The sequence below is a fragment of the Papaver somniferum genome, chromosome 5 (assembly GCF_003573695.1).
Source record: "Papaver somniferum cultivar HN1 chromosome 5, ASM357369v1, whole genome shotgun sequence".
Lineage (NCBI taxonomy): Eukaryota > Viridiplantae > Streptophyta > Magnoliopsida > Ranunculales > Papaveraceae > Papaver > Papaver somniferum.
The window spans coordinates 160,995,813-161,020,248 of NC_039362.1; the positions used below are offsets into that span (position 1 = coordinate 160,995,813).

The following is a 24,436-nucleotide window of genomic DNA, read 5'->3' on the forward strand; positions in this document are numbered from 1 at the left end:
CAGCCCCCCCCCCCCTGGCTAGGTTACCCATGAGGCTCGTTGGTAGGTTAGCACGGCAACCTGTTCAATTCATGTAGTAGTGCGTTGTTAGAGCTTAGCTTGTTAGGCTTCCAACTAGTTAATGTAATACTCTTTATCCAATAATTAAAAATGAAAATTATTTATAATAATAATAATAAAAATAAAATAAGGAATCGCAAGGTGTGGGACCGGCCATGGCTAGGACATGGTCGGTCGTCTAGTGGCCCGGTCCCGTGACATTTTTCTTAAGTTTATATTATTTCCTTGGTGTGAAGGAAATATCATGAAACTGAGGAATTTCATAATATGAAGGAAATAATAATAATAAAATAATAAAGATTACAAGGTGTGGGACCGGCCACCACTAGGGCATAGTCGGCCGGCTAGTAGACCCAGTCCCATGACACATTTTCTAATTTTATATTATTTCCTTGGTACGAAGGAAACACCATGACTGAGGAGTTTCCTCAAACGAAGGAGTTTGTTCAAATGAAAGAGTTTTCATGAGATCAAGGAAAATAATAAAATAAGATAAAATATGGGAAGAGGGTGGGACCGGCCACGACGGCATGTTTGACCGGCTGGTGAGCCTAGTCCCTTAGGCGCCTCCGTTAATATTTTATTACTGTTATTATTTTCTTCCCTATTTTGCATAGGTTCATCGTTCCTTCGTATCTTTTGAATGCTCGTTCGTGCATTCAGGTGCTCGTTAGTGCATTATTGTCGAATACACTTGCGCCATTTTTTCGGGGCTTATTCGATAGTGGCTCAGATGCCCGTACGTTAAATATTTATTACTAACCCATGAAATTCTGCTGGGAAGAGCCATGAATATACCAGAACACATTTAGGTTGGACTTCACCAAGATTTGTATTAGGAAATTAGCACATCTAGGTATTTTCTTGAAAAAATCACATACCCAAACTAAATAGAATTACAATCTTACCTCAGAAAGATGATTTGATTTTGCATACATTTTCTAACAAGTATATATGTGATATTTCAATCTCATCTTTTGATCTCACACTTCGAGATAATGAGACCATCCGTTAATTACTTTACTGATCAAATAAGCGTGTCAAATTAACACTCTGATAGGAGTGTGCATGCCCAGTTTTTTAAAGAAAAACACCTATGTAGAATAACATCGATCTCTTTTCTCTTTGAAACAAAGAAGAACAAAAAAAAAGAAACTACTTTCTTCAAAACTTAATCCTTGATCCGTCTGGTTTAGGTTTGATTTTTCAGATCTACCGGACGGATCGAGTTTGTTTCTTTGCATATATTTGTCTTTCAGTAAAAAAAATTGTTTAGAAACAATTTTTATGATTTTCTGATCGGTCCGATGGTTTCACAATACTATCGGGACTTGTTTTCTTATTCTATTATTAGGATTGTTTGGTGGATTTGGATTTCCATTGTTCTCAAGCATGTGATGGATGAAAACGATCTACTTCGCCAGATATAGAGATCGTTTGTGAAGAATCTAATTTGGGCATATTGCTTCCCTTTTATGGAAGCATCTGATATATTTAATGGTCAAGAAACAAAATGGTTTGAAACCATTATTTCAACATGCTGCAGAAGTTTAATACGATTTTCTTATCTCGTTTCTTTAAGTTTCGATTATTGTCCTGTTTATTGATGTAATTGATCAATGTAATCCTTCAAATCTCAATTTGAATGAGGTAGTCATAAATCAAATTCAGGGGCGATTCGAAGCCCCTGTTTTCCATTAAAGAAAAAAATAATAAAAAAAGAAGAAAAAACTATGTAAGTTACGTCCATCATCATCCTCCTGCCGTTGCACTTGCACTTTAACATCCATCTCTAATCACCAGACAGTGAAGTACACGCACTTCACTTTTGAGTGCAAAATGACGACACACAGGAATCCAAAAGGCACATTCCGAGTGGGTTTCAAACGGCACGTGGACTTACCAGGATCTTCCAAAATTATCAACTAAAAAAAACGTCACCTACTCACACGACAACCAATATCGCATCTCCAAATCCGAAGACTCACATGGCAGCAGCAGCAACAACAATTCAAGAGCGCTGCCATTACATAAAATGCGCACCTTAGTACCATCTTCAGTCTCTTCTCTTCAGCAAACATTCTTCGTTCCACTTAAACCTACTTATCTCTTCTCTCATCATCATCGTCATACTCAATTTAAACCAAAACGTTTTCATTTCTTCAAAACATGTTCTTCTTCGCTTAAAGAATCTAAGAAACAAATCTTACCTAAAACTTCTAATTCTCCACAGAGTTTAGGAAGATTTGGTAACCCTAAAAAGGATGAGGAAGAAGACGATGAAAAGAGTTCTGATGGTGGGATTAATGGGGATAATGCACTTAAAGGGACAGTTTTAGCAGGACTTTTACTTGTTGGTGTTATTGGAGGTTTTGGTACTGTTGGTTATGTTTATAAAGATCAGGTTAATGCGTTTCTTACGCAGTTTTCCACTTTCATTGAAGGTAAAATTAGCTTACTAAATAAGCTCGATTCAGAATTTTGTTCTAGGAAAGTTGTTAAAATTTGATGGATTGGTTTGGTTTTTGATTTGTGGTTGTAAAATCAAAATCTGTAGCTTATTGATGATGAAACATACACTCGGATACATTTTTATGCTCTTTCAAATGCTTAAATCACAAACTTAGGTGATCGTAATACAATCAATGGATCTGAAATTAACTTTCATCTATTTTTAAGTAAGGATTCTTTTAGATTTGAACCAATTGGTGAGTCGATTCGATTTTGCTGTTTTCCTCAAGTCATAAATTTTGACTTACTCTGGAAATTGTATGAAGTGGTTGAATATGGTCTGGGTTAGAATTCAATATTGCTAGATAAGCTTATCTTTGGACTGCTTTAGGAAGGTTGTACCAGAAATAATCCTTAGATCGAGTTGGAGGCAAACTGGGGTAAGATACTCTGAAAGATGTCAAAATAAAGAATGAGACAAAAAGGATGAATGGCGTCTTCTTGATCAACTAGTGTAATACTCAAAATTTGTAACAACCCAAGTATAAATTGGTGCATCTAATGTATGTGTGATACGATTTGTGTATAATTTTTACAGCAACTACCATATTTTGTAACCCTCGTCAGTTTTGAAGCTTATGTAATGCCTCTCTTTAAACAGGCTATGGCACAGCAGGATATGCCTTATTTGTGGCTGTTTATGCTGGACTGGAGGTGCATACTCTCTCTTAGTCCACAAGATGTTTTATGATATTAGGGAATCGATACAAGTAAAACTATGAATTTGATGCTTATTTGCAGTCGTCGACTAATTATACTCCATTTTCTGCTAGGTCCTTGCAATTCCAGCGATCCCCTTAACAATGTCAGCTGGTCTTCTTTTTGGCCCATTTACTGGCACTATCCTTGTGTCCATAAGTGGAACGGTAAGACGGTTCTTGTATCTATTGTTCTATCTATGTTATGAAAAATCTTGGGATACTCACAGGTAAGTTACTCTTTTGCAGATTGCAGCAACTGTGGCTTTTCTCATTGCCAGGTATTTTGCACGTGATCGAATTCTTAAATTGGTTGAGGAAAACAAGAAATTCCTGGCCATTGACAAAGCGATTGGAGAGAATGGTTTCAAAGTTGTGACTCTTCTTCGTCTGAGCCCTTTGCTTCCATTTTCTCTCGGGAACTATCTATATGGGTTGACTTCTGTAAAGTTCCTACCATATGTTCTGGGCAGGTTAGTTTATATCCAATTTTATTCAATTTGTCTTTGCTACAAGTTGAAATGCTGTTTCCATGTTGTTTGGACCAACCTGTAACTCGAAACCAAAACACGTGTACAAGTTAGGACAGTGTTTGAATAGCCACTCTTTCAATTAATGTACATTGGTGAAAAAAGTTCGGCTATATTCAGCCGGCTACAGATCTTTTGGGTTCTAACAACAAAAAAATGCAATATAACTGTTTGTCGCAGTTGGTTGGGGATGCTTCCAGGAACATGGGCATATGTCAGTGCTGGTGCATTTGGCAGAGCAATTATTGTAAGTTGGATCTTAGTCTTCCATCTATATATTTTTGTCTCTATTTTTGTTTTTATTTTCATTTCCTGGGATTCTACCTAATCTTCAGTTTTGTGATTTTGCAGCAAGAAGAATCTGAAGGTGGGTTACCCGGAGGAAATGGCCAGTTATTGACTCTAGGCCTAGGACTCTTAGCGACTGCCTTGGCTGCTGCTTATGTTACAAAACTTGCGAAGGTATGAGACCTGTGTGCTCACTAAAATACCTTGTTTAGATAGAGATGTAGAATATAGAGATAGATTCTACAGATTACATTACATATTATACTCCGTAACTGGATGTACTACCAAAACCATTTTTGCATAACCTATTCTGCAACAAGTTCCTGCTGTTATTAGATTTTCTGACCCACTTAACTGGTTCAAAAGAGTCAGGTTCTCACTAAATTGATGACTTCATCATTCTATCAAAGAAGGATCTAGTGACTATGTTGACCCTATCAATTTATATGTTAATATTTGGATTCATTTTTATTTTATTCACTAAATAAATAATTATATTTTTGTGGCAGGATGCTATGAAGGATATGGAGTAGATACCATATGCAAGGTTAGCTACCCCTAAACCTAGTTATGTGGATACTAGAATGATCGACCATATAAACATAAAGTCAAATGGCTAATGAAATATCTTGTAAATGAGTTAACATCATTCAAAAGCTTCATCCAATAAAAACTGATCGCTTGCTCAAATATATTATGGTACTGTCAGTAATAATAGGTGTACCATGATACAGTGGTAGGGTGACTTGTTAACATTATGAAATTGTGGAAAATTATCTCAAGATAGGATTTGCATATAAGAAAATTTTCTGTTCTCCTGGCCATCTATTTTCTGTGTTGTTGTTCTTTTAGGTATAAAGTACTTCTCTCTTTGTTGTTAATCCATGTTGAGGGGGACCATGATAACTAAAAGTAGACGAAAATTAAAGAAAAAAAATGAATAACTAATGAAAAGACCTACTACTATGGTTCTACCCAAATTTACAATGTACAATCAAAATCATCTCTGCCTATCTAAGTTGTCCTAATCCTCTATGCACCTGAAGAAGACATTAACCTGATCTTACAGTAATCCAATCATCTGATGAAGCAAAATCATTCTCCTTGTACGGCCACTCCGAAGCTCTCTCTCTTCGGCTGTGTTGTCTTTTTAAGAATGGAAGCCTGCTTCGAGTCTCTTGTTGAAACACTTTTTCTGCCTCATCTGAATCGTAGTCTGATTCATACATTCCAAATTCTAAAATGCTATCTGGGGAAAAAGCATATTCTTTCCTAAAACTCCTAGAAACAAAAGGATGATCAAGCAACTCTCCAGTAGTTAACCTTAACTTAGGATCCCTCTCCAAGCATTTAGCCAAGAAATCTAATCCTTCCCCAGAAAATTTTGTTGGAAACTGAGGTAGTTCTTTGCCAGAAGCGATCCTGAGTACTGCACTCATCGGATTTGAGATCTTATTGCCAGACCATGGAGCCTTACCTGTAGCCATCTCAATAATGGTGCAACCCAATGACCAAATATCAGAAGCAAAACATAGCCCTTCATTTCTCAAAACTTCAGGTGCTGTCCACAATGGAGTCCCAACAATTGACTGCCAACATAACTTTGAATCAGCGTCAGTCATCTTTGTTGAGTTCATTCTCCTGGAACATCCAAAGTCTGCCAATTTTATGTGACCTGACGTACCCAAGAGCAGATTCTTACATTTGATATCACCGTGAACGATGTTGTTCTTGTGGAGATAATCGAGACCCAAAAGAATCTCTCTGGTGTAACTACGGATCACAGACTCATCAAGACAACCGCCGAAGTTGTTTAAAACATCAGATAAACTTCCTCCAGCCTGGTATTCCAGGAATATTTTAAGTCTCCGTTCACCGTTTGGTTCATACGTGAAGTCCTTCCCTAGGCATGGAATAGTGTAAGGTGAATCAAGGCTTTCCAGAATCTCTGCTTCATTCTCTAGAGATTGAAGCCCTGGCCCTGAATAAGCAGTTTTCACAGCAAACAGTTCGCCGGTGAATTTGTTCATGGCCAAATGGACAACACCAAAAGAACCAGCCCCTACTGGGTTACCCTTCACCCACAATGGGTTACCAGAAGATATCATACAATTTCTCACCATATTTCTGATTCGAATAAAACAGAGAATCTGATAAAGAAAGAAAACTAAACTAAGATTTGGAATATCGAAATCCTTCCAAATGCATATACAAAATCTTGACCAACTTTTTGCAGTGTAGATCAGAATTTGATTGCTAATTACTAAATACAATGAAAACGAAAATACCTATCGAAATCAATGTCTAATAAAATGATTAAAGCAACTACTTACGAACCAAAGAATCCTTGGGATTTTTTTCTTCTTGTCAGACGAAGATATAAGCAAGGAGTTTGGTTGAAAAACAAAGTAACAATACCAAAGAAAGAGCGGTTTCCCATCAGCTAATGGAAAACCGCTCGAAGTCAAATTCTCTTGTGTTTTTCTCACTCAATCGGCAGAGTTTGATTCTCCTGCCTAAATGTTTTCTTTAGTTTATTTTGTTTCAAGCTGTTACAAAGGAGAAGAAGAAAATAAGTTGCTTAAATAGCAAATAGAGACGAAACAAAAATGTGGTGGTTATAGTAAGAGAATACCGTTGTTGGCCGTCCTGATTTCCAGTGTATTTACAAGGGTTTTTTGTTCATTAAATATAAAGGCGGGATTTGTAGGCGGCAGAAACAGACATGTGGTCGGACTTTTTCAAGCAAAATGATATTCCGACGGTTATACTACTTTTCAGTTACAAACTCGGCATTTTGAATTTTCTTGTGGGTATTTTAGTCTGTAAGAAAAATGAACGGGTCAGGTTTGAGCCGTGAGAAACATTATTGAACTCCGAGTTAGGTGTGCTCAAATCTTTCACCGCTGTCGTCGAGCCACGGAGTCTTGACTATGGCACCGACCAGTCCACTCATGGGCGGACTCTTCCCTTGAGCGGTGGTGAAGTAGGCAAGGGTAAATTTGTTATTTTACATACAAACCCTACTTTGAATACAAACAGTGTCCCTTCCCCAAATCTCAAAATCAAATTCATCAGCCTTGCAGTAATTGTAAGATGCGATGAAGAAATTAACAGGATTGCAAAAGCAAGTATTGGGATTATACAGAGGGTTTCTAAGAGCAGCTCGATCAAAAGGACCAGAAGACAGAAAGAAGATCGAATCATATGTTTCTTCTGAATTTCGAAATAATGCCAAGAACGTCGAGAGGAAGAATTTTATCTACATCGAGTATTTGTTAAGGCGAGGTACCAAACAGCTCGATCAGCTCAAAATTGTTGAGACTGTCTCTACATTTACTATTCCTAGTCGCTCCAGTAACTGAAATCTTCATCAACAACTAGAAGAATTATGATGATGATCAAGTTTTTAGATCTTTTTATTCTGATTTGATTTAGAGAGTGAGGATTGGATGGTTTTTAATCTGAATTTCGACATCCATTGTGTAACTGATGATGTTCTTTTGTTGTAGTAAAATAAATTTATTTGGGATCAGACCCTTTTTTCCAGCAATCTCCATGAGTTCTTTGTTTTATCTGTTCATCATACTTCTGGTGGTGGCTTGCCTAATCCAGAAAATTAACAAATTTTTGACTCAATAAACATGCTCAATGAGGCAAGCTTGAACCTACTCTAAAATGTAATTGTAGTTCACTAATCATCATGGGAAATCAAACAAAGCAAATTTGATTACACAGAGAAAAAGGACATCTTGTAAATTTATGTAAAAGCCTCGTATTTGCTATTCACAAAGGGGTATAAAGTGATATCTTATAAAAAATTATGTAACTTGTGATTTTTTTTCTTTTTCAAATGACACATTAATATGAACATCTAATACATGCTAAAGAAAATGCATAATACTACTAATTTATTCGTTGAAAATCATATTTTTGAACGCTCATCCTTCAGGGGATATTAAAGGAACAACAAGTTCAGAGATTTCGTCATTTTGGCAATGCAAATCTTTTGGCTTTGTTTCCATTTTCGAGCTACTTCTACTGGATTGTTCAGATTTGGATGGCTCTTTTGGAATATCTGAATACAAGTGGTTGAGTATAAAAAGAGCAGTATCTTCGTCTCGCCAATAATTTCTGCATAACCACTTTACCACATTAGTAATATAGTCCACTACACTACTGCTCTAGTAAAAAAAAAACCACCAATGTTGGATAAAGATGCTTACGTATGCGACCCGATTGCTGATATATATTGATGTTCAAATGTTTTATCCTGCATTTCCAACACATAATCTTTGGTTAATCAGCATGATTTATAATATATACTTTGTTTGGGTCACGCTGGTCGAAATAAATAGATGCTAAAATCTGAAGGTCAAGTCCGATGATCATACGTAACCGAAGTTTGTAATTCAAAAGAAAAAAAGTAACCTCGTATCTAATGAAATTCAAGGATTAACATGGGGAAGATAAGTAAAAAATGGATTGAAGAATGGGTATATCCACGCGAGTACTCACTTGAAGCATGTGATCAATCCGACCATTTTCACTTCCAGTCAACGTCTCCATCATAAGTGAACCATATGATCTTTCTTTTGTTTCTTCGTCATCTTCTGTTAAATCTGTCATACATACTCCCACATATTACAAAAACTTCTAGAAGAAACGAAGATATCGTGTGACAAAAATAATTTACCTTCAGTGACGGCCTTTTTCGAGCATATGGAGAGCACTTTTACCTATTCAGACCAAAGCCTCAGATTAAGATAAATAACTAGAAGAGACATCTCAAATTCACTTTCACAACGACCAACATGTTTAAAATGGGCAAAATATTGAACTAAAATGTTTTATGACACAGAGAAACTCAAGTTTTGGGATAAATGTCGAGCTGCATAAGGAATTTAATTTCATGGAGGTTTGCAAAAGAGATAAATAATGGTAATGGGATAACTTCCAAAACCTTATCATGGAGCATATTGCGTACCCTAAAAGCATTTAGATGACCTGCAAGCACTTGAGAACGATGAGCTAGATCTTCGGTGAATTCCTGCATCAAATATTATGCTTAATAACTGATAACAACAAAAAGGGAAGAAAGAACTCAAAATATTGATGGGCGAGAACATCAGTACGATACCTGAAACCCAATGTGCAACCTCTTTCCCCCTTTGTGATAAGGAATTAAAACTGGACGCTTGTTGAAATATTCTTTACAAACAAGTGGTTCTACTCTGTATGAAAGCCCACCCTAAATTCAAACAATGTTTTCTCAATTCAAAGAGAATAACATTTCACCAAGATAAATGTGGTATCGCATATCTAAAACATAAATGTATATCGCATCCATTTTTCGTATATGAAATATGATCTGAATTACATAATATGCATCAGTTTTATGCATAGCCGCAATCATTTTCCCAAACAGCAATTTTGGTACCAATGGTGGCTGTGCAGTCCAGGTAACTGATATATTAGTAGCCAACCAAAAAATCTAGCTATCCAAGCCTTTGGCAAATTGAGAGTTTACAACGCAAGTTACACTTTCTACGTGACCAAATATATTTGTGACAACAATTAAGTATAGTTCTTATGTATGGTAAATTACCATTCCAACAGACCTTCTCGAAACAGGGACTCCTAGTTCAGGCATTATTAAGCTCTCTCATAACGTCAAATTAGTCGAAAGTCCTAACTACAATGTAAGAAATAAATGCCAGTCTTCCATGTGTAATCCACAAATATGCCAGCCTTCCATGTTAAAAATGGTAAACAGATTTTATTTCAAGAAAATACATCATCTCAAGTGAACAGACCTGTATGCCACAGGATCAAAAGGGTGAAAAATATTGAGCATTTGCCTACAGGCAGGCATTTCTTCAATTATCTTTCCATCTTGCCAATACTCTAGACCTCTACCTGTAGAAAGCCAAAAATAGAAGAGTTCATGTAAGCAACAATGAGAATGAAAAAGCAACAGGTGTGAAGAATTTTCAAACAGACAACTTGTTATACAAAGAAAAGAACAACCATGTGATATCATGAAAACATTTGGAGGCATCGCTTGATAGCAGTGAGCAAATATAGCACATTAACAATTTACTAGTATTAAGCAACTCTTACCAATTCCAATCCTGACATTACGAAGGGAAAGAAAGAAACCAAGAGGAGACCCAACTGCAAAGAATGTATCCACCTAAAAGACAGAAATTATTATGTCAAAGAAAGAAGAATCCCTTCAAATTTTGCTCCATAATTAACTTTTTTCATCGGTGTACAAAAAAACAAGCAGATAACCATTGAGACACTAAGCAATACCAAGAAATATCTGAATGAGGATAGATGGAAATAATTGGCACTACCTTGAATTCAAGCTTTGTGTACTTGATTTGAGGCGTATAATTCTGGGTCATATTTCCCTGCTCGGAGGGTAACTTTTGAGAGGGGGATTGATATGAACCTTCATTGTTTACTTCCTTGTTACCTGTTAAGAGTAAATTAGAAATCCCGATAATACTTATCCAATACGATTTTCTCAATAAGTGCATGAACAAAGTATAAAGAACGGAAAAAACCTAATATATATTTATATGATTTTTTTCTTGCCAGATTTTGAGTAAATCTGTCTCTTGAACAAGAACTAGGAATGACCACATTAGAATTCTTTACATGTAAAAATGTTTTCAAGCCACTTTTTTGTGCAGTAGGAAAAAGTGCTCTAATTCCTACTCTTCTTGTCTAGGAAAAAGTGCTCTAATACAAGAAAATGGGAAGAAAAATACAAGATGTGGCAAATCATATCTAGATGGAGCTCATCATTTCTACCTTCACCACCATGGTGCGATTCCAGTTCAGCTATTCTTGCTTTTAGGGTAAGCACCTGCAATAACAGCTGTTTAGTCTAAAGTCTAACTACCGCCAAAAAAAAAAACATGCACAAATACAGATAGAGTTAAAGTTATTGATATAATTCTTACCTCTTCTGTCAGCATATTGATTGTTTTCCCCTCCTCGGTGGTGTCTGCAGATGCACTAGTGTTCTCCGCCAAATTTTCCAAAACACCGTCGAGAACTCCGATGTCTGTGCTTGTACTATTACCTAAGCTATTATCCTCGAGAGGAAGTGCGTCACTGGAACCCTGATCTAAAACTCGGTCTTCATCCTCCACAGAGGACTTACCACTAGGTTGTTCAGACTCCGCAGTATGCTGAGATAATGTATGAGACAGTTCCCTGGGTGTCCGAGAAGATCTGCAGTGAGGAGAGGAATCGGTTTCACCTAAACAGGATTCTTTATTTCCACCACGCTCTTTGTACATGAAATCTACCGGAAATTGGGAGGACAAATTCTCTTGATGACAAAGGATATCGTAAGAGAGGACACTTCCTAGAGAATGAGCATATATAGACACCTGCAAAGAGCTATCATTAGGATACTTCCAACCACAAAAATATAGCAATGGCTCGACTATAAAGGAATATAAAAGCTTGAGCATTAAATTCCAAAGGGTACTTACTTTTCCATCGTAACCTGGATTCCTCTTGATAAATTTCAGGTACAACCTATTTAACTGGTTAGAAACCTAAAAGAAAAGACAAGATTGTCAGTTCTAACTTGCAATAGATAGTTGTAAAGTCCAACTAGTAACTTTTAGTGTTTTTCACGGTTAATGTATGTCATTTAATTATTTAGAGAGAACTCGAGCCAATTACTATAGTATTAAAAATTTTAAACTACAAAACAAGGCAGAAACTTTCACGATTAAATAGCAAGTATACCGAGTTGATGATCTCCTGACAGTAGATAGGACTCATGTAATATAGCACATCATGAACAGTTGCGCTTAGCATGAAACGCAAGCCACGCACACCCTGCAAAGTAACCTTCTCGACAGCGTTTTCACCATCAAGCTTCAACCCCTTTCTCCACTGCAAAGCAAGTACCATATTAAGATTCGTAAATGTACAACAAACAATTTAATAAACCTACTCAAGGCACAGCGCAGGAAATATAGATAGCAATCCAGCAGAAGTATTTTCACACAGTTCTCAAGATGGAGAGATTATGAAAAGACAATTCGGTTACCTGGCAAGGAATGAAGAGTACCCTCTGAGTATCAAGTTGGTGTGCAGACAGATGATGTTCAGCCAGATTCGCTGTAATGGCACGAAAATCTCCAACGTCATCAACTAAATTAGCTTTCTCCAACCTTTGACCAATACCGTGAACCATAAATACTAAATGCCTAACTGGAACCTAAAATAACATTTAATAGTTAGAAAGCCAAACACAAAATTAGTGAACGTAAAAATCACATTATGATGCAATTACTGTATCTAACGGACGGATATGTCATAATTATATTGGACATACACAGTGCCTTACCCAGGCTTCTTAAATCTCCTTATTGTATAAATGAGAGGTGAACCAGAAAACTAAGGACTCTAAAATAGAAAAAAGAAGGCATGATCAAGTGCTAGAATCCCTACTTGAGAGCTGTAGTCATCCATTTCCTCCTCCTTCCGTTGACGCAGTTCATCCTGAAGCAGAAAAGAAAATCCTTGTAACTTGATAAGAATGGCAGCATTAGCGACGTAAGGAATGTAACCTTAAGCATAATTCATTCACTACAAATGTTAACACAAACTTATGCGGAAATGCACTCTAATTATCACATTGCATTGATCTAACATGATTTCCTGCAAAGTTCCTAGATACAAACAACATGAAGGATCTAACTTGTCTATAAAAATAAAGCAACATAAGGTATATCAACAATAAATGGAAAAAAAGGAATGACCTGATAATGTATCAACTGCAGAGAACTTGAAAAAGTATTGATATAAAAATAAAAAATTGATAATAGGTTTATACTTCTTGCTCAAGCAACCCTATCATCTGACTGGTAATAATAGTTGCATTTGGACATTCTAGCTACACATATGTTGAGAGTGCATGGAATTGTTTTTTCTTTCTATAGTTTGTATGTTTGGAATCTTTCAGTAGTCAACTTGGTGTAAGCTGGAACATAAACCAAGAATGGGAAAGCTTATAGTTGGAGTAACGAGATCCACGCAGACTGTCAAAAGTGACTAAAAGTTGATCCTGAACATTACGTCAGGTTACTTGCATATATACGTAAGGTTTATTAGTAAATGTCAAAATTTAAACTAAATGTGCAGAAAAACAAACCTGTGTTGGTTTTGCAGACCCAGAGGATGAATATCCACGCCTTAGCTTAATTGCATTTCCTTTGAGACCAACGATATTAGAGAAACCATATGAGTCTGCATTTAACCAAGCCTCCCAGGTATCATCCTCTCCTGTAAAAAGTGCATGGAGACCCTACAACAGAACAGACAACAGCTTGAGATAAATAGTGATCAAACCTAGATGAAGAACATCATAAACAAAACAACTACACTCATCACTAACTAAAGATAAATGCATACCGGTGTAAAACCTTGTAAATCAATTCTAGCTGCAAAAAGTCCAGATTGCTGAAAGGTCCTCCTATGCCATACCTGGATAAAAGAAAGCTCCATCAGGAAGAACTCACAATCTTTAAGACTGCAAATAAAAGAAAATGTGGCAGTAAGATTGGGACTTTTAGTTTGACAGATTCTCCATCTTTACGGCCCACAATATTGTTACCCTATTGGCATGCAACTGATCAAGCTACTGTATAATCTTTTCACCGAGTTAATTATTGACATGAAATGGTTACATTTTTTCAACGAAATTGTAATATAAACCAAGGTATAACTCATGGTAATTGGTAAGAACACGAAAATGTTTATTTCACTTCGGTAAAAGGGTTTAATTTTGATTTTAAAAATTTTCGATTAAAATTTAAGTGGTGAGAGAAACATAGCTGTCTCAAGTTTGTAACAGAATGTATAGACACTTCACATATTGCTATTCATCAACATATTTACAGATGAAGTTAGTATATCGAGGTTTTCAAATGTAAAATTCTTTAAAACAGATTTCAGTATAACTTCAAGGCTTGTATGCTTGCTGTACTAATAAAATAGATGCAATGAGATAATGAAATGAGTACCCTATACAGATGTATCATTTGTATATGTTTAGGACTAAATATCATAAGCCATGCGATTTTGATCTTATGAGATGTAGACTTAGTTTCTAACATGATATAAATTTGTAAGGTATAAAGGAAGGATCTCGGACAGCAGTTGTGCTCTTCATATATTTATTTCAAGTAGTTTCAGCCAGAATGCCTCGGTATCAGAATTGCTATTGAGGAGATATTCACATCCACAATCTTCTATCTAGTAAGTAGCATAAACAAACTATATACTACATGAAAATAATCTAGCCGACCAACAAAATAACAGACCTTTTGGAAACAATATCACACTTTACCTGCTTACGATACGCAAACTCTAACTGCTCAGCAACATCCTCACGCAAAGGCAGCCAATCTAGACCAGATTTACGAGCAAACCAGTGTCCTCGTAAAACACGTCGATTTTCTCCACTCCAGTAAACAGGAAAACAATGACGTTTGGCTAAATCAACCTGTGGTACCCTGAAAATCTTAAGTTTCTCGAAGTATATATCCAAGTAAACACGGGCTGCCTAGCCTTTATTTGGATATAAGTAACAGTAATTTCTCGGACAAACAGAAAGAAAAGGTACAAATTAGTAAAAGAATCCTCAGTGTAAAATAATTGGACACGCCCTATTTAAAGGGTATGTCCTTAGCTCGTACCAAGACTGAAGGGAGATAATTATACAGTGATGCCAATCTAGGAGCTTCTTCATCACTTAATCTCCTTATACAGTTCTTTAATTCCTCTTCCCTAATGTCTGGGTTTGAAGATTTTTAGTGTGGAATGGGTTGTTCCGTGGTTGTTATTGTTTTAGTTCAGGTTGGGCTTTTTCTTCTTCTTGTATCCTCTTCTTATCGTGGGTGCCTTGTCAACGTATTATGTATTTTCAGACAAAACAAAAATGAAAGTCCTAAAAAGATGCCCGGAAGAAATTATTATGAACAAACAAAAGTGAAAAGGCAGACAGAGAATCATCTTCTACCAAGTGGAAATTTTGAACCTCTTAATCTTGGTTAAAATTCCACTAAGATCACACTGGGGTAGCCGGTCAATGATTTGATACAGTTTCATTTATAGGTCGTAAAGTTAACAAACTCAAAGTTAAAATCATAACAACACCTTTGTGGAAGTCCTACAGCAAAGACCTTGACATCAACAAATCAAGACGATTATTAAAAATGTGGGCACAAATAAGAAACATATATAGATACCTCAAAGAGTCCTCCTTTTACAGGAACACCAACTCTCTCTTCATCATCTGCGAGAAGCTGTCTTGAACGATCATCTATAGAGGACTGAGATTCTGGACCAGGTTTAATTTCTGAGATAGTATTGCTTCCGATCGGCCCTACACTACATTCTCCGTACTCTCTCCACCATTTTGAGAGCAACTCCTCCTCTCTCTGTACATAACACGCAACGGGTAAAGAAGCAGTTATGCGAAGAAATGCTAAGAGAACTTTCTGATGAAAAAGAAAAAGAAACTGTGGCCTAAAAACTCTTTGATCGTAAGATCGGGATAACGCACTCAGTTTCATTTTTTTCATTGTGCTCTGCTTCTCATGTTAAATTGTTGCCAACTGAAACTAGTTAGGGTTTGGTTAACGACTGCCAATCTCATGCCATAGAACTCGTGGTAGTAGTCTTTGTTATCAACGTAATTCACAGAAAAACAAAAAGAAAGAGAAAAAACTGCATGAAGAAGTAAACAAAATCCTACAAGTATCTCTCACACACCAGAAAATGTGAGAGAATTCCTAATTTCATTTCAGATGATATTTACCATTACAGGGGACCTTGAAATACTTCAAGCAGTTATTAACAGCTATGGAAACTAAGAGAGAGTACCTGCAAGAAAGAAGCTTCCAATGCAAGGGAGTCCCTCATACTGAATCGCAAGCTATCGGTCTTCCCCACTACCTCCGAGCGAGGAACGGATGCTGCTAACTCTGCATAATTACAATTATATCATTATGATTTGAGAAGATGATGCATTTCTATTGTCAACATCATTTGAAAAACATCTTTTTAGCTGAGAGTGTCGTATCATTCAAAACAGACAACTGCACTTTTGCACAAGTCAAAATTTCCTAAAATAAGAACATGTTATTCTTATCGAGTCCTAAAACAAGAACACCAAACACATGGTCATATAGTACTGTCACGATTTCATCTAAGCTCCGTATTGACGAGTATTTGTACAGAATTAAACAAGTCATTACTTAAACTTTCACCAGAGCGAGCATGAACTATCGATACACTTGCTATGTTATAACTTACAAAATGACATGGGTGACACGACAACCAACAGGCAGCACTAACAATCCAAAGCCTATAGAGATAAACCCCCCAAATAAAATCTTTGTGTAGCTTAAAAACCTTCAAACTACCTTATAAAAGTTACTCTTTCCATAGTCTCAATTATGATTCCGCGTGGTCAAACTCGAAAGTAATGAATCTGAAATTTTACCCTAAATCATTAACTAAAGTTATAATTAGGTTAATTAAGATGTTCCTGCCACCAAGTTGTAAACGCTAAAGAAATTCCAGAAGAAAAAACAATTTGAGGAGAAGTTGCATTTTACCGTTCTCGCCAAGAGGAACCTTATAGAAGTACCAACGAATATCTTCACCATCAGAAAGACTTTTAGTCTGTGCTAAATACTTCTTACGACCTTCACATTGTTCAATCACGTCTTCCAATCTTGCGATATTCGATGGTGTATTCTTCAATGAATCAGGAGAATTTTCATCTTCTATCCCACATATCCCACTCCCTTCAGGAACTTCATCTTTATTATCTGATTCCCCCATCAAAATCGAACTAATCCCGAGACGAATTTACTACACATTCGATGAGAAAACTGATTGCGATTTCTTCTTTCGTGGAAATTGAGAAGGGTTTAATAGGATTGGGAGATGAAATGTAAACCCTAATTTTGAGTTGAGGGGGGAGGAGACGGTTAGAGCTGAATGTTTAGTGTTGAAAGAGGAGGTTGGTAGACAGCGTGGAAGAAGAAGAAAGAAGAACCTGAGGAAAGGTAGTTGATTCGTTTTTTCTTTTTGGACACTTCATTCACGTCGAGGAGAAGAATGATGTTGGCTGACAAGGATGGCCAGTCCTAGTCTTCAACTGCGGAGTGCGGGGTTCTTTGGATACCCATGCATCCTGGAGCCCAGATATCATAGAGATGTCATGGTTGTATCCTGCTTATCTATTTCCAATAATCAAAAGTAGAAAATGAGTTTTATGTCTCTAATAACTTTTCTACTTTCCCGGCTAACAAACAAATCTTTCATTGTGATTGATTTCGATTCTGCATTTGTTATGATGTGTATCTTTTGAATCTCCTTAGCTTTAACCCAGCTCAATGCTTCCATGATGGCCATGCATTTCCCTGTTTCTGGGTCCCTTATTCCAGTTGCATAAGATTATTTAAAGTCTGAGCTTGAACCTGCATTAGTACAAAGCACCATTCCGGTGTCACGGTCATTAATAATATAATCAAATGAAGCATCGACAAAAAATTTAAATGCAACATTATTTTCGGAATTATGACCATAAATATAAGGATTTGTTCTGGGATTGTTTTATGGATTATGCATGTCATATGGTAATGAGCTAAACTGCAACATGTTGTAATTAATTCTAGAGACAATATTAGTGGGATTCAGAAATTTATTTAGAAAGATGCATTCGCATCTTTCCTTCCATATTATCCCGCAGCCAACCATGACAGAGAAGGATATACAGTGGTAAAGAGCTAAACTCCAGACTGCCACTTGATGTTGGACCCTCCTCTCCACAAGTTTATTATAAGCAGATTTCACTATGAATACACCATCTTTAGAAGGAGCCCACCTTAAGATATTTCCTCTGGCAGAGATAGTTGCATTATATTCTTTCTACATTATCTAGATTGAATAAAGTACTAAGTAGTTGTATATTCCAGTCATTAGTTCCTATTATGATCAACTCACTTACAAAAACATATTGAACATGGGAAGGATATGCAGTGGCTCTACTATATGACTCAATCATAAGACCCATTTATCAACCCAAATTCTAGTAGAATTCTCATTGTTAACTTCTACTCCCTCCGTTCTTTTTTAATAGGCCGGTTTTGTTTTTAGCGAAATTTAAGAAAATGAAGAGAACTAATCATTGAAAGTGGTCCTCATGACACTTGTCAATAAAAGAAGTGAAGTGAAATAGTCCCCGTGACACTTGTTAACAAAAGAAGTAAAGTGAAGTGGTCCGCATGACACTTGTCACCAAAAGAAGTTAAGAGAAAAGTGGTCCCAAAAAATTAAAGTAACATTTGACTTTCCCAATTAAGAAACTGGCCTATTTTTTTAAAACTTTTATTTATAGAAACTGGCCTATTAAAAAAGAAAACGGAGGGAGTATAAATTAAGTAGTGTTGTTGAACTATTGAGATACCCAGTTCAATACCCTTCCAAACCCAAAAGAGTTATTATTCTCGGCATGTAAATGAAGAAAATCTTCATGCTTGTAATAATTAGCCTTAAGAATTTTACCCAATAAATGATCATATTTATGGCAGAATCTCCGATTTAACTTATTAAGAAGTGCGTGATTCAACATTTCTAGATCCCTGAAGGCAAGACCACCTAGATCTTTAGATAAGCACATGTTTTGCCAAGGAATCAGATCAATACATTTGTTTGTTTTAAAACCCTACCAGAACTTTCTTTGAATAGTGTCTAACTTCCTAAGCAGTTTCTTTGGCATCTTAAACGTACTCATTTGATACATGGGAATTGAGTTAAGGATAGCTTTGACCGTTGTAGTTCTACCAGCTTGATGCATTGTGGTACTTTGCCAGTTTCCCAATCTTCTCTCAAAAGCCACTTGAATTTCTGCAAAAGCTTTTACTGTTGATCTTCCTATAATTAAAGGGGAACCCAACTACTTCTCACTTTTATCCATAGGTTTGACACCTAGAATGTTGCTTAGAGTGTCACAAACCCTTGGATCCAAATTGTTACTGTAATGAATAGAATATTTGTCAAAATTGATGACTTTACCAGATTGTGAACTAAAATCTTGCATAACTTGCAAAAGATTATTCACATTGGTTAAATTAGCATGAGTAAAAATGAGACAATCATTTGCAAAAAAATAAATGATTAATGGATGGTGCTCCTCTAGCAACAGAGATCCCCTGGATACTTTTTGAATGATGAGCTTCAACCACAGTTATAGGAAACCACTCCATTTCTAAGACGAATAGATAAGGAGATAGAGGATATCCTTGTCTTATCCTTCTTAAGGATTGAAGTCTTTGCATTAACCAATTAGAAGTACATATAAAGTAGTGATGCTGATATGTTGCGGTATTAGACGACACCAATCTTCAGAAAATCCAAAACTCTTAAGAATCTTCATAAGGAAAGTCCATTCAAGTCTGTCAAATGCTTTTGACATATCTAACTTGAGAGCCAGCCAGCCACCTTGTCCTTCCTTTCTCTTCGTAGAGTGAATAATCTCATGAGAAATTATAGTGTTATCATTAATTAATATATGCCAGAAACATATGCATCTTGATATGGGAAAAATACTTTTTTTCATGATGGGACCAAAATCTTGGAAATAATATTATAAGAAGTACTGCAGAGACTTATGGGTCTAAATTCAATTAGAGTGCAAGGCTTGTTCTTTTTAGGGATCAAAAAAATATAAGTCTTGTTCATTTGTTTAAGCATGTGCTTAGAGGAGAAGAATTGCTTGACCATATCATAGACATCACCTCAAACAGTAGACCACTGAGATTTATAAAAACTTGCTTGAAAACCTTCATGCACAGGGGCTGACCGGTTTTCCATATTCTTGAGAGTTTTGAGAATTTCCTTGTCAGTTGGAGGAGCAAGAAGCCTGATGTTATCTTCTTCATAAACCAAAGTAGGAATATGATTATAGTTTCTTTCTTCAACGATAGGTAATGAAGTAGTACTAATACTTTTGAAGCGATTATTTAGCAAATCAGTTATATCATCCCTTTAGTGAACCCAGTTTCCTTCTGAATCTTTTAAGGAGTCAATGTTGTTCCGTGCTCTTTTTATTTTATGAAGAGTATGAAAATATCTAGTATTGTAGTCCAAGTCTTTCATGAAGTTATCTCTAGACTTCTGTTTATTAAAAGCATGATGTATGTTGTGCCACCTGTGTAGTTCTTTAGTAACTTCAATAGCTCTAAAAGTATTATCTATTAAGTGAGGTTGTGCTTGAATGGTAGAAATTTTCCTTTGCAAGTTATCCACATTTTGATTGATGTCTCCAAAGTGATCCTTATTCCATTTAGGTGAAGCAATTATTGTGAACTGTAATAACAAGCTTAAAACCTGATGAGCCCTTAACTGTCTTTTCCCAAGCTTTAGCTATCTCTGCAGCACAACTTCTGTCTTGTAACCAAGAAAGGAAAAATTTGAATGGCTTCCGTAATTTTGGTTGAGAGTAATCATTAAAAAGAAGGATAGGGCAATGATCACTGCCAAGTTGATTTAAATGGAGAATCTTTGAATCGGGGGAGTAAGAATTCCAATCAGCATTACCCAAAGTCATATCTAATGTGGATCTCTTCCTCCCAGTTCCCATATTATTATTTGACCAAGTATGTTCTCTACCTATAAATACAAGATCTTCAAAACCAGCATGCTGAATCACATAACGAACAAACCCATCACTAGAGGTAGAGGCCGAAGAAGTATTATCCATAAGATGAAAGTTAAGATCGCCAAGCAAAATCCAAGGCTGAGTAATATTACTGCCAATATCTTTAATAAATTTCCATTGAGCTTTTTTCTTGGTGTAATTACAGTAGCCATACATACAGGAGAGTAAATATTCAGGTTGACTAGGATCACAATGAACAACTGCATGAATTATGTTATATATTCTCACAACTATCAATGTCACAGGAGAATCCGTTTTTCCATAGGAGAACTAGACCACCAGATAAGCCAAATGGTTGAAGGTATTTAACATTAGGAAATCTAAATGGATCAAGTAGAGTTTTCATTATGTCCTCATGCAATTTAGTTTAACAAAGAAATATAATGTTAGGATTTTGGGTCCTAATTAAATCTCTAAGGTGGTTTCTAGTGGCAGTGGTGTTGAATCCTTGAACATTCCAGAATAAAACTTTCATTGTATCGAGGGTACTAATGATCACACAAAAGAAAAGTGTAGTAACATATTTTGTTATTTTTCGAGCTAAACTTTTAAGATAACTTATTATGCAAGAAGTAATTAAGAGATCAAAAGCAAACTTGTAAAATAATGCGTAAGAAACAACTAGGTTTATGAGAAAAATGCTACTAAATATGCAAACTATTAAATAATGAAGCAAAAGAAAAAGAAAAGCTGGAATAAATACATAACTCTAAGATTTCATATACGACGCTCACTTAGTCATGGTTTGACACAGAAAACAATGCATATAAAGAGAGAAGGTAAATTAAGTTGCTTGAGAAATAGTTAGAAATGGATACCTGATTCTCCTTTCAACGTGAACAAAATGATCCTCTCGAGTTATGACCCTATGAGTAATTTGGTTGGAAGATTTCAACATCATTGACAGAATCAGATGGGACATCCATTAATCTATGCCTTTTTCCTAGCCTCATATCTTCGCCTAAAACCTGATCATTTTTCTTGAGAATAAAATCCATATTAATGGCTACATCATCCTTTTGAGGGACGAAAATTGTGGTTTCGACAAACTATTTAGTGTTTTTCTGGCACATAGGAGCAGAGCTAGTTGATACAGCAGAGATATTTTTCCTAATGATATTGACTTTACCGAAAAAGTACGGATTCTCGTGTGCTTTGATTAGTTAATTCGTAGCATCTCTGCAAGCACCTTTGCAATGATTAAATACAAATACTTTTTGTTGTCTTTCATGAAAGAACTTATGCCATTTTGTTATTCCTGCATTGGTGATGCATTTTACTCCTCTTTTTAGCGGCATAGATAGATCAATGTTGACACAAACTTTGACAAGAGTACTTCCAATTGGGATAACATCATTTGGTTCAATTCCTGAGACTTCTCCCATAACCTCACCCATCTTAGTAACAGAATCAACATTCATATATTCAGGTAGCAAATACTTAAGTTGAATCCAAAACTATTGAAAGCCCCAGTGCTTCTAAGTGTAAACCATTCCTGGTATGTAATCATGGACCACAATAAGGTGCTTGTTAATACTCTATGGCCTTATAAGAAAACCTCTGTCTCTAATCCCATGATCCCATAATGCTGATACATAACCAAACAACGGATAAAAGAATCACATCCGAAGAAAATCATATTCTCGGAAACCACATTCCCTTCCCGTCAATCCAACACATTGTAGTGTTCATATGGGATATCGATCCTTGGGAATTTGATTATTCTTTGAAGTTTACTTGGAAATAGGTTTTGGGAGTCTCGTCCAAAATTAAAGATTGGTCCTATTATGGGTAGAAGACTATAGGAAAATCCACTTTCGTCCCAAACTCTATCAAACCCTCATTTAATTGAAGGAAGAAGTGAAAGTCTTCACTACACAATAAAGGGTTTGTCAGCACTTAGTTTGTCGTATAAAATTGAAATGACACTAGACGACAATTGTTTGCGATGCAGTTTTTTTCTCTCAAGCGATACTGGGTTTGTTTTACATCTACTTCATACTGTAAACAATCTACCATATTGTATAACTTTTGAAAAAAAATTATAGTCGTCTGCAGTGTCTGGACAAATTTTTTTTTGTCCAGACATTTAAATTATGCCAAGCTCTTATGTGTTCCAACTCACTCGGAATTTCTTTCTTTACTTCTCTTCATCCCAATTTTCTTTCTTCCCTACTCTTATACTACATCATACTTCAAGATCTAAAAAACCTATAAAGAAAAACAAGTAAATTTTATTATGGAATAAGACATGGCATTTTATGAAGCACATATCACAATTAAAGATGATGGTGGTGTAGTTATGGGTCAACAAAAAGAACCGATATTAAGATCCAATATTTCCAGTATTAATAAAAAAAACTAATTTAAATCCAATTGGTAGGAACAAAGAATATCTAGAAAATCCGAAACACTTCAATCCTCGAAAAATTATATCGTGAAGAGAAAAATGGCTGGTCACGAAGACTTGGTGAGTATTTTTGTTTACATATTTTGGTATTTTGATTATTTTTGTTATTATAAATGTGCACTAATTTTATATGCTTGCATTGCAGATGATCACGGTCAAACTGAGTACTTGAAGATTCATAAGAAAACATTCCCCCTTAATAAGTGTAATAAGATATACAAACATGTATCCAATTATGATTACAAGTATAATGATGCACCACCACCCCTACCACGCGGAGTCGAAAAAGTTTACAACAATAATGAAACTCAAAATGGTGTGACAGAAGTTGATATTCCTTCCAAAAAACAACGAGGACACTGAAAGAAAAAATTCATAGCTCAAAGACAAGCACAATATCCCAATGACACTTCAAGGGATTTTGTTGAATCATTTAAAGCAATGCGGAACTCTTAGCATATTTCAAAGATCAATATGGACCTCTCCGATAATAACTAAAAGAGGAAAATGAGATGTATGGAAGATAAGTTAAAAGAACACAAAGAAAAATTGATGATGACTTATTGGTCTGAGTTATCTCCCGTTTGCTAGAGACAACTTAAAGAAGAAAAAAAAATATGAGAAATACTTAAGAAGAATCAACAGTATAAGAGCAGGGGATAACGTTTAGTTGTTGTTTTCAAATTAAATTTTTTATTTCCATTGTCGAAGTTTTATGTTTCGATGTTTTTAAAATTTTATTTTTCTATTTCGATGTTTCTTAATTGTAGTTTAATTTTATTTCAATATTGTTGACGGGGGTTTTTAAGTTTAGGGCGATAGCCGTAAAATTATATTGTTGATCATAATATTGAACTCTAATCTTCATTATTCGGAGAATTGATGTTTAAAAACCTAATAAGCCTATGTTATCTCTCATTTTATGTATGTGGCCACATTTATGAGCTTCGTCCGGCCGAATTCATAATATATATATACTATTTATATTTACTGAGCAACTTAGTATCTGTATTTACAAGAATTATCAGAATATTAATAATGCATGTTGCAATATTTCCGGATATTCTATAATTTTGTCGCATTGAAACTCAAGTTCCTAAATGAATTATTCACTAGTGTAGAGCATGCCGGTGAGTATTTATTTAATGTTGATTTTCCAACT

General features: G+C 35.7%; 4 protein-coding genes across 5 annotated transcripts; 2 read left to right on the forward strand and 2 right to left on the reverse strand.

Moving 5' to 3' along the window:
* Positions 1-2,007: 2,007 nt before the first annotated feature.
* LOC113283424 (TVP38/TMEM64 family membrane protein slr0305-like) lies at positions 2,008-4,892 on the forward strand. Its single transcript, XM_026532671.1, has 7 exons — positions 2,008-2,504; positions 3,173-3,225; positions 3,345-3,437; positions 3,519-3,742; positions 3,980-4,046; positions 4,151-4,261; positions 4,597-4,892. The coding sequence occupies exons 1-7, from the start codon at positions 2,096-2,098 to the stop codon at positions 4,618-4,620; spliced, it is 981 nt and encodes a 326-aa protein (XP_026388456.1). The 5' UTR covers positions 2,008-2,095; the 3' UTR covers positions 4,621-4,892.
* Positions 4,893-5,000: 108 nt separating this feature from the next.
* Positions 5,001-6,635, reverse strand: LOC113283423 (mitogen-activated protein kinase kinase kinase NPK1-like). The gene has a single exon (XM_026532670.1). It carries the CDS (start codon positions 6,208-6,210, stop codon positions 5,140-5,142), a length of 1,071 nt encoding a protein of 356 aa, XP_026388455.1. The 5' UTR covers positions 6,211-6,635; the 3' UTR covers positions 5,001-5,139.
* A 162-nt stretch (positions 6,636-6,797) lies between these two features.
* On the forward strand, positions 6,798-7,640 carry LOC113283425 (succinate dehydrogenase assembly factor 1, mitochondrial). Its single transcript, XM_026532672.1, has one exon. The coding sequence runs from the start codon at positions 7,189-7,191 to the stop codon at positions 7,450-7,452; it is 264 nt and encodes an 87-aa protein (XP_026388457.1). The 5' UTR covers positions 6,798-7,188; the 3' UTR covers positions 7,453-7,640.
* A 225-nt stretch (positions 7,641-7,865) lies between these two features.
* LOC113283422 (phospholipase SGR2-like) lies at positions 7,866-17,307 on the reverse strand. Of its 2 annotated transcripts, none has more exons than XM_026532668.1 (21): positions 16,753-17,307; positions 16,016-16,116; positions 15,379-15,570; positions 14,478-14,633; positions 13,541-13,612; positions 13,281-13,433; positions 12,578-12,628; positions 12,174-12,344; positions 11,867-12,016; positions 11,605-11,670; positions 11,065-11,499; positions 10,913-10,967; positions 10,450-10,571; positions 10,211-10,283; positions 9,904-10,006; positions 9,228-9,321; positions 9,051-9,137; positions 8,784-8,826; positions 8,606-8,709; positions 8,314-8,360; positions 7,866-8,221 (listed from the first exon to the last, which is right to left on the reverse strand). In XM_026532668.1, the coding sequence occupies exons 1-21, from the start codon at positions 16,979-16,981 to the stop codon at positions 8,029-8,031; spliced, it is 2,697 nt and encodes an 898-aa protein (XP_026388453.1). In that variant the 5' UTR covers positions 16,982-17,307; the 3' UTR covers positions 7,866-8,028. The 2 variants fall into 2 exon arrangements, with proteins under 2 accessions (XP_026388453.1, XP_026388454.1); XM_026532669.1 differs by having other exon boundaries at positions 9,075-9,137; positions 16,753-17,305.
* Positions 17,308-24,436: the final 7,129 nt, after the last annotated feature.

Coding starts and splice junctions, on each gene's coding strand:
- LOC113283424 (XM_026532671.1), top strand. CDS start 2,096: ATGCGCACCTTAGTACCATCTTCAGTCTCTTCTCTTCAGCAAACATTC. Junction 4,047..4,150: donor CATTTGGCAGAGCAATTATT/GTAAGTTGGATC, acceptor GTGATTTTGCAG/CAAGAAGAATCTGAAGGTGG. Junction 4,262..4,596: donor ATGTTACAAAACTTGCGAAG/GTATGAGACCTG, acceptor TTTTTGTGGCAG/GATGCTATGAAGGATATGGA.
- LOC113283423 (XM_026532670.1), bottom strand. CDS start 6,210: ATGGTGAGAAATTGTATGATATCTTCTGGTAACCCATTGTGGGTGAAG.
- LOC113283425 (XM_026532672.1), top strand. CDS start 7,189: ATGAAGAAATTAACAGGATTGCAAAAGCAAGTATTGGGATTATACAGA.
- LOC113283422 (XM_026532668.1), bottom strand. CDS start 16,981: ATGGGGGAATCAGATAATAAAGATGAAGTTCCTGAAGGGAGTGGGATA. Junction 16,117..16,752: donor GGTTCCTCTTGGCGAGAACG/GTAAAATGCAAC, acceptor GTAATTATGCAG/AGTTAGCAGCATCCGTTCCT. Junction 10,284..10,449: donor ACACAAAGCTTGAATTCAAG/GTAGTGCCAATT, acceptor TCTGTCTTTTAG/GTGGATACATTCTTTGCAGT.